We start from the raw sequence: 9723 nt of genomic DNA, 5'->3' as shown, positions 1-9723 counted from the left end.
TTTATTGCAATGTTGGAAACAGATTAAATAGTCTTAGTTCAAGTGAGTTTGGTGATGTCTTGTAATATACATTGGAGAAGAGTAGAAATTTTATTTGTTGAAAGTGACAGAGAGAGAGTTGGTGTTCAGTTAGTTACCGTGTAGTTAGATTGTTTAGTTAGATTTATTAGTTTGTGTTTGATTGGAGAGTTTAGCATAGTTTAGGGACTTCATTGTTGATTTAGATAGAATGAGGGTTTAATTGATTTTTGCCCTATAGTTTAAGGGGTTAAATGACCTTTATGCCTTAAAAATAGTCTCATTACGGTGATGGACCCGCTGTAATGGTACAAAAGATGAAAAAGTTGTTTTTGTCTTTTATACCATTACGGTGGACCCACCGCCGTAATATAGTGGTGGCCCCACCGTAATAGGACTATTTTCAACTACAAAGTTAAAAATAGTCCATTCGAAGGAATTATTCCCAACCATTACCAAGTTGGGAATAATTTTTATAAATCACCCATTTTGGGAATTTAACCATTCAAGGTGGGAGATGAAGTTTTGGTTTACTTGAACAACAAGTGCCTAGCAAACGCACCGAGTAGCAAGCTCTGACTGATCTAAGAGGTATGATCCATTCAAGATTGTGAAGAAACCGTTCCCATCATTGAATGTGAGGGATTTGAGCCAATTCAAATTGGATGTCTCTCTTAGTTACCTAACCCAAAGTCTTCGGAAAGGATAGAATAATGAGGTTATCAAGTTCATAAAACATACCATTTGGTTGTTCAGGACGTTCCAAGCAAAATCAGAATCATCGGTATATAACAGGACAACATCGGGAGCCCAAACACGAACGAAAAAAGACGTTTCAGAGAGCCGGGTCACCGACCATGGCTAGGATCCGCGACCCAACCGCCTAATTTCAGGCAGACTCACGCAGGTCACCAACTTGTGCCTTGGGTCGACAACCCACGCCTAGTGCTAATCGTTTCACACGTCCAGTCTTGCTGATTTTCATTCCCACTCTTTTAGAGTCTTGTCTATTTGATTGTCCCTTATTTATAGTTTTGCCACTATTATATGTGTATTTACTTACCTTACTGCTATGTAGTTTCTTTTTACCATTTTAGTCCTTTAAATTATGTTTAGTTGGTTTTCTTCTTAAATCTTTATTGTAATGGAAGGAAGCTAGGATTCATCAGCTGGGGTTTATCTCCTTTCAATTTAAGCTTGAGGGATTAAAACCTTCAGGTTTCTTCTCTGAATTTGAATCCATATCATTAATAGTTCCACTAATATTAACAATCTGAAACAACAAGCATTTAAAACGGTTGTCCACCAGATGGTAGCAGAGACAGAATGCCCAATTAATATACCTCATAATAATAGTAATAATAAGAACACCAAACACTTACTCCTCGATCCACAACAATTAATTAATCACGCTACTACCAAATAGTACTAGACTAGTATACAATTAAATGAAAAAAGTTAAAGTTCAAGGACATTTAGGCTTGTTGCCGCGGGTGGTCATACTAGTGTAGCATATGCCGCACTTCTCCCTGTTTCCATAAGTTCCTGGCGGCACACATTTGCATCTCTCACAGCATGTCATGCAAGCTCTCTCGCACACGTTCTTCCTTGAATGCTTCTTGCATCTCTCTGCACACAACGGTATGCAATCTGCACCCCCATCCAACAATTTCATCACTAACTAAGTTAACATAATTTGGTGAAACCACTTGAAAGTATTTGAAACTACTTGGAAACTTTACCTGCTCTTGACCTGACTGGAGGCAATGGTGCACTCGTGGGGGGTGTAGGAGTTGGTGGCTTGATCACTACTGGTGGGACTGGAGCAGGAGTTGGTGGCTTGATCACCACTGGTGGCTTGCCTACTGGGGGAGCAGGAGTTGGTGGCTTGATCACTACTGGTGGCTTGCCTACAGGAGTAGGAGCAGGAGCTGGAGTAGGCACTGGTGGTGCCTTCACTTGGGGTGTTGGTGCTACTATTTTGCTATCTATATCCTACACCAAATCAAAGAGGGCAAAGCTTAATACTTTCTGATCAAACTTTATCACAACACATTTGAAAAGCTTGAGCATAATTTCCCAAATCAGTGGAATTAGAACTAACCACTAATTAATAAACAAAGGGTACATTTCTTTAAATCTAGGGAAAAGAAAGTTGAGAAAAGATGTTCACCTTCTGATTGAACTCTTGATTAGCATAGGAGGCCTGCAAGAAAGAAAAGACCAAAGTGTTTAGCTCATCAGCACTTAAAAGGTAAACATAAAAAAGGCATATATAAAAACTTACAGCAGCGAGTGAAAGAAAAGCAGCAAGCAGGAAAAACACAGCTTTGAAAGCCATGACTGAAGAAAACAACAAGAAAAAGAAGACGACTTGTCGGTTTCAGAAGCAACTAAGGAGAGTGAGTGGGTATAAATAGAGTCAAGTGTTGATATTACTAAACAATAAAAATTACAGTATTTTATAAGCAGCAGGACCAGTAAATAAGAAAAAGGAAAAAGAAAAGGAAGGAGAGATGAAGTAGGGTTCAATAATCAATGTGAATGCCAGCTATATACTACCTGTTTATCACAGAAACATCACTTATGGGCAGCAGTTCTATGTCAATACTTACCATAGCTTCTTTCCACCCACTTTATCCTATTCTTCTCTGGAACTTAATCATCACCTTTCAAGATAAATCTAACCACAAATAGTCATGGAAATGTTCAAATTTCCAAATTAACTTCCTTTATCCAAAAAATGGAGTGAATAAATTAAAGAAAAGTCTTATAATTGGGTTAATGTGTATATATATATATATATATATATATATATATATGCTGATTAAGGCTGTAAATGAGCCGAGTCGCTCATGGTCAGCTCGACTCCGATTTGTAAACGAGCCGCTCGTGAGTACGATTTACTGGCTCGGTTTAACCGAGCATGAGCAGGTCAAAGCTCGATTCGAAAGCTCGCGAGCAGGCTCGATTAGAATATTTATGGACAAATTTTAGTTTTGTAGAAAACTATATAGTTTTGTGTTAGTTCATAAATATCTAAACTTAATACTATTTTATTTGCTATTAGATGAGTTTCGTTCACAAACATAATAAATGAACCATTTATAAACATTTTGTTTATTTATTCACGAACTTTGTTTATAAGCTTGTTTATGTACCCAATTAAGGAGTTATTTGCGAGCAAACTTCACAAATATAATTAAAGATTTACTTACAAACAATTTATGGTTAAATAATTTTCTTAATGAACTAAGTCCAAAGAGGATTTTAGACTCGAAACAAGCTCGAAGCTCGACTCGAGCTTGTTGAGCAAGTTAAAACTCGGCTTAGGGCCTGTTTGGGAATTAGCTGTAGCTGTTAGCTGTTAGCTGATTTGACTAGCTGATTTGATTAACCTGTTTGTTAAAAATTAGCTGATTGATAATAGCGGTTTGTGCAAAAAGACGAATAAAGGCATTAATTTTGGCGCATGAGAAGAGGGAGTCTATCTATTAGGGTTAAAGAAGTCCATTAATTTTAATATTGCAAAACGCTAATTGAAAAAGCTCCTTTTAAGAGCTTTTTCTAAATTAGCGTTTTTATCCCAAAACTCTCTCCCAAACCTCTCTCCACCAAACACTCCAATTAGCGGTTTCAGTGGTCAAACCTCTAAAGTTGGTCAAAACCGCTCTTTTTATCCCAAAACGCTCTTTACCAAACAGGGCCTAGATCTGAACTCGTTAATTTTATAACGAGCAGAGCTTGAACAGATCAAACTCAACTTGGTTCGATTACAGCCATAATACTGATAAAGATCGCATCTTTTATCTTAACCCAGTCACATCTTCTTATTATGTGATGGGTTAAGGTGATTGGGACCCCAAAAGTTTGTCTTGTAATAAATTAATGAAGGCGGTGGTGTATATGTTTGATTTCTTTATTAACGCCACACACGAGGTCTGTTCTTTCAGTACTTGCTTTGGGAAACTACAGTTTACTGGATTTGAGATTTTATTTTGGGCTAATTACAAATCTAGCCCAATTAAAATGATCCATTTACATATCTAACCCATTTTGCTTCAATATCACCAAATTAGACACTTTCATCTACTTTGGACAAGAATACCCATATTTCTATTCGATCCATTCTTCTTCTTCGATCAATTCTTCTTCTTCTTTCTTCTTCGATCGAATCTTCTTCTTCGTTCGATTCTTCTTCTTCTTCTTTCTTCTTCTATTGGTTCTTCTTCTTCTTCTTCGCTTCATGTTCTTCAATTTCTGATACCAATCGTTAGTGATTATTAAAGTATTATGTTCAAATTCCCGTAGAAATTGTATGTTTTTAGCTTATATACATGTTTTTCTTGCTAGTCTTGCCTCTTTCTTCATCTGTAATGATATTGTTTCAATTTCCTCTATTTTCCACCATTTTCCGTCAATTTCCTCCATTGTTGTCGCATTTATGACGAATTTGTCGCATTTCGTCACAAATGCGACACCACTTCATAAATGCAGCAATTGCTGTCGCATTTCGTCACAAATGCGATAACAGCTGTCCATTTCGTCGCAAATGCGACAACTTGCTGTCGCATTTCGTCGCAAATGCGACAACCATTGTCGCAGATGCGACAAATCTTGTCGCATTTGCGACGAATTCGTCACAAATGCGACATCACAGCAGTTCAATTGTTAGATTTTTTTTCTTTCTTATTTTTTAAGATTTCCTTCTCAATCCTCTTCCGCAGGCACTAGTTCTTCAAAGGTTAAACGAAACAAAATCTCTTCTCTCTATAAACCACCGTCTTTTCGCCCGTTTGGGATGACGAGAAAGACGTTCAGAATCTGAGAAAGAAGATGAATTGAAATTAGGGTATTCTTGTCCAAAGTGGATGAAAGTGTCTAATTTGGTGATATTGAAGCAAAGTGGGTTAGATATGTAAATGGACCCTTTTAGTTGAGCTAGATTTGTAATTAGCCCTTTTATTTTGAGTCAATTTAGGGTTAGTGGATTTAATTAAAATTTAGGTTAGGTAAGTGGCATAGATCCCCCGTTACCAAATATTTGTAGCATGTGGATCTACCCATGTCTGCCAACTTGACATATCAGTATAGCTGTTTTAACTTTGTAATCAATCAAGGAATATATGCAACTTGAACTCATTCAAATTATTACTCCATCGGATACTCAGATTGTCCTGAATTGAGCCTTTCGAAGCAGTTTCCTTGAATACACTTTAAGTTAGTATGAATATAAAAAGAGAGAAAATTTGAGATTTCTTGCATAAATTGGAAGCCTTTTATTTAGACTTTGATGAGATGAATGGTCTCAGGCGTGAGTATCGGTTGAATTTGGTTACTAACCGAATTGAATTTTCAGTTAACCGAATTGAAACATGTCTTATTTTTATAACTAAATCGAACTGAATAAAATTGGTAACTGAAAATTTTCGGTTCGGCTCATAAACTTTCATTTCTTATATATTTTTTTCGCTACTTTTCAAATAATGCATACGTACAAAATTTACAATTGAAGAAATTAAAGAGCAATAAACTAAAATTTATATATGTAAAGATATAATTATATTTTTTAGGGGTTGAGTTTTATATTATATAAGTTATTTATATATGTAAAGATAAAATTATATTTTTTATATTTATATTTGATGACTTATTTAATGGAGATCGCAAACAAGATGTTGGAGATATAAGTATCCATCATGATATGATAAATCATGAATGCCTGCGGAGAATTCAAAATGGTGAAGTCAAAATGGCATTAAGTAAGGTGAAGTTGAAGAAAGCAGTAGGACCTGATGGCATCCCTATTGAGATTTGGAGATGTTTGGGAGAAAGAGGAATCGAATGGTTGACGACGTTCTTCAACAAAATTTGGAGAAACAATAAGATGCCATCAGAATGGAGGAAAAGTATCTTAATCCCTTTGTATAAGAACAAAGGCGATGTCCAAAATTGTGCCAACTATCGGGGAATCAAATTAATGAGTCACACTATGAAACTTTGGGAGTGAGTGATCAAACAAAGGCTAAGGAGGACGGTGAAGATCTCAGAAATCCAGTTTGCCTTTATGCCGGGAAGATCAACTATGGAAGTCATCCATCTAATGAGACAATTAATGAAGCACTATCGAAATAAGAAGAAAGACTTGCATATGGTTTTCATTGACTTGGAGAAAGCATATGATAAGGTACCAATGAAAGTACTTTGGTGGGCCTTGATAAGGAAAGGCATTTCGCGGAAATATATTGACATCATAAAGGACATGTATGAGGGAGCATGCACGAGTGTACGTACTAGTGTTGGGAAGGCTGAAGAGTTTCCTATTACGATTGGAGTGCATCAAGGTTCCGCACTAAGCCCATTTCTTTTTGCCATCGTTATGGATGAACTAACAAGTTCACTTCAAGATGGTATACCATGGTGCATATTGTTTGCAGATGATATTGTGTTGGTTGATGAGACGAAAGAAGGAGTGGAGAGGAAGTTGGAACTATGGAGACAAACTTTAGAATCTAGAGGCTTTAAGTTGAGCCAAAGTAAGACAGAATATTTGGAGTGTAAGTTTAGCGGCCATAGGAGTAGGGAGGCAGGGACAATCACCCTAGATGGGAGAGTTGTTCAGGCCTCGGATTGCTTCCGGTATTTAGGCTCTATTATCCAAACGGATGGAGAAGTAGATGGAGATGTTGCTCATAGGATTAAAGCTGGTTGGTCGAAGTGGAAGAGTGCTACGGGTTTCCTTTGTGACCCCGGCATGCCTAATAGATTGAAGGGAAAATTCTACCGGACGGCAATTAGACCGGCATTGTTATATGGTACGGAGTGTTGGGCAGTGAAACACTGCCACATCCATAAGATTACGGTGGCGGAGATGCGTATGTTGAGATGGATGTGTGGTCATATGAGAAAGGATCGGGTGAGTAATGAAATAATTAAGACAAAAGTAGGGGTCACATATATTGAGAATAAAATGAGAGAAAACCGACTAAGGTGGTTTGGCCATGTGAGACGTAGAGCGCTTGATGCACCGGTTAGGAGAACCGAAGAGTGGCAAAAGGATGTAGTGGTGAGGGGTAGGGGAAGACCTAAGCAAACTTGGAGGATGGTGATCGAGAGTGATATGAGTTTACTGGGAATTGAGGAAAATATGGTAGTGGATAGGACGGAGTGGAGGGAGCGAATTTGTGTCGTTGACACGACTTGATTTCACGGTTTTATATGATGGTTCATGTTAGCCGACCCCGAATCATTTCGGGACTAAGGCTTTGTTGTTGTTGTTGTATATATTAAGTTCGGTTCGGTTATCAATTTTTCAATAACCGAACCGATGACCAAACTAAGCAAAAGTTAAAATCAAACCAAACCAAAATGTTAAAAACAACCGAACCAAATTAAAATTTTGGTTCGATTATCGGTTTGGTAATCGGTTATAGGGTATTTTGTTCACCCCTACCTTTAATGCCTCTTATGGGTGGCTATGGGTCACGATAAGTCAAGCAAGTTGTACTTGATGAGCTTTGATCCCCTTCTTGATTGAGTCTGAAGGGTTTTCGCTCATTTGCCATATGAGGAAGCTCCCTTTTTTTTAGTGTGAGGCACTTGATGCGAGTTGCTTCATTATTGTCGCGGGGAGGCAGAATCGAGCGAGTCAGAGTTGTTACCTTAGGGTATAAGTGTGATGAGTCAATGTTTCAGAGTGTAAATATGAAGCGTTGACATTGAGGGAGTGTGAGTATAACAAATTGATGTCGAGGGAGTGTGGGTGACATAGGCGAGTGCAAGGTGTCTTGATTTGGCCTCAGTAGGTATGAGGTCCTTTTAGAGGCGTGTCTATTGAAGGTAGAGTATTTGTGACAGGTGTTAGAGGAAGTTTGGCTGAGCCAAAAAGTGTGTTAATCTCATTGAGTTGTGCCTGATTCCTCCTCGAAAGTCACGATCGGCATAAACACAAAGGTGGCATCATCATGATAGGTAATTATGAGGGCATTGTTTGGACTTCTCATCATGTAAAGGGACAATGTCATTATGGAAGGTAATTATGAGGGGGTCGTTTGGACTTCCCTCTATCATTTCTAAACTTTTCAAACATTTGCTTTCGTTTCTCCTGCATTTTCTCCTGATTTTGTTTGATATTTTTGTTTCTTTTTGCGAGAGCTTCCCACTTCTTCAAGAGGGACCATTTGGGCTTGCTTGTTTGTCTGGGTGTGTAAAATTGTATAGTTTTAGGCCTCCTACCTTTTATGAGGTATGTCTACTTGAGCCTCCTCTCCACACTTTTTTTTCCTTTCACTTGGGTGTTTTGGGGCTTCAGGTGTGTTCTCCCTCCCTTCACAGTTATGCCTTCTTAATTTTCTATGACCAAGAGTATGTCGAGGGAGGCAATCAAGTGCCTTTCATCATCTAAGGATACTCGTATTTAGGATAAAGTTGTTGTGAAGATCCAAAAACAAAGAGGAGAATCAAGTCGAAGGCGGGTAAGTTTTCGATCCTAACACTCTATCGACTATTAGGGATGCGTCGGTGGTGGTTGTTGGTCCCGTGTGATTAGTTCCAAGGGGGGGGTTAGGAACTAATATAACTTTTTTGTTTAATTATTTATGCTGACTTAACAGTTTTGATAAGTTTGTCAACTCAGCTTTGGTCAGCTTGGCCGAAGTTAGCGTAAGACAGCTTTAGTCAGATATTGACTAGAACTTACTTGTAAGTTGAGAATTGACACTCACAGAGGTCAGCTTTCAACTTAGCACTCTAATTTACTCAGAGTCAGCTTAATCAGTTTAGATGCTGAGTAAGTTTACCATACAACACGTACATATATATATATATATATATATATATATATATATATATATATATATATATATATAGAGTTAGAGATTACTCAGTATCACTTATCCTGGTTCGGCCTCTCTGCCTACGTCCAGTCCCTAGAGTCCTCTGGGCTTTTAGAATCCAATACTGAGCTCTTTAAAGGTAGAGCACAAACCGTTTACAAGGAAGTTGAATATGCAAAAGTACCTTCCTCTATTCGTCTACTCAACTCCTACTGAATGCTATAACCGAACCCCAGATTTTCTCTACCACTAAGTACTCAACACCGAGCACTCAGCATACACTCTCAATATTACAATTGATAAGAACTTGTTCCTTTTCAAACAAAGAACACTTTAGATGATTACAATCAATCAATCTAGCATTTACACAAAGAATGGAAGTTTGGTGTAAGATCTTTTTCTTGTTTTTGAGTGCTTTGGATTTGTATCTTTTCTCACTTATGATTTTCTGTAAATCAGCAAATTTTCCAAATGAAACCTTTGTCCCTTTTATAGTTGAAATGTAGGAAACAAATCATTTGAAATTTGATTTGTCCGTTGAGTCCAAAACGGCTCTTTTAGGGGACAAATCTCTGGTCAGATTCAGATGTGCAGGCCAATCCTAAATCCTGAATTCTTCAGACATCACGCTTGTCTTCTTCCTGTAGACTTTGTCTTTTTGCGGCAGTTCATCTTTTAGCCACGGACAGTTGACCCATTCATCTTGGAATTTGGCTTTTGCGTAATCCCGAGATTTCTATTATTGGCGTAGAGGGTTGGCAGTCTTTGTCTTCTAGCCAACGGACTTTTCATGTTGTCCTGAAGATAACTCAGCTTGACTTCGTTGTCCACTGCCTTTGATTGTTTGTCAGATTTCATACTGAGTTCTCCC

At 37.9% G+C, this 9723-nt stretch overlaps 1 protein-coding gene across 1 annotated transcript; it reads right to left on the bottom strand.

Annotated features, from left to right (window-relative positions):
- Positions 1-1338: 1338 nt before the first annotated feature.
- Positions 1339-2505, bottom strand: LOC136232991 (gibberellin-regulated protein 14). The gene is made up of 4 exons (XM_066022496.1): positions 2306-2505; positions 2192-2224; positions 1761-2013; positions 1339-1668 (listed from the first exon to the last, which is right to left on the bottom strand). The coding sequence occupies exons 1-4, from the start codon at positions 2357-2359 to the stop codon at positions 1484-1486; spliced, it is 525 nt and encodes a 174-aa protein (XP_065878568.1). The 5' UTR covers positions 2360-2505; the 3' UTR covers positions 1339-1483.
- Between the last annotated feature and the right edge of the window lie 7218 nt (positions 2506-9723).

The sequence above is a fragment of the Euphorbia lathyris genome, chromosome 6 (assembly GCF_963576675.1).
Source record: "Euphorbia lathyris chromosome 6, ddEupLath1.1, whole genome shotgun sequence".
NCBI lineage: Eukaryota > Viridiplantae > Streptophyta > Magnoliopsida > Malpighiales > Euphorbiaceae > Euphorbia > Euphorbia lathyris.
This window is presented reverse-complemented; position numbering and strand designations above follow the sequence as displayed.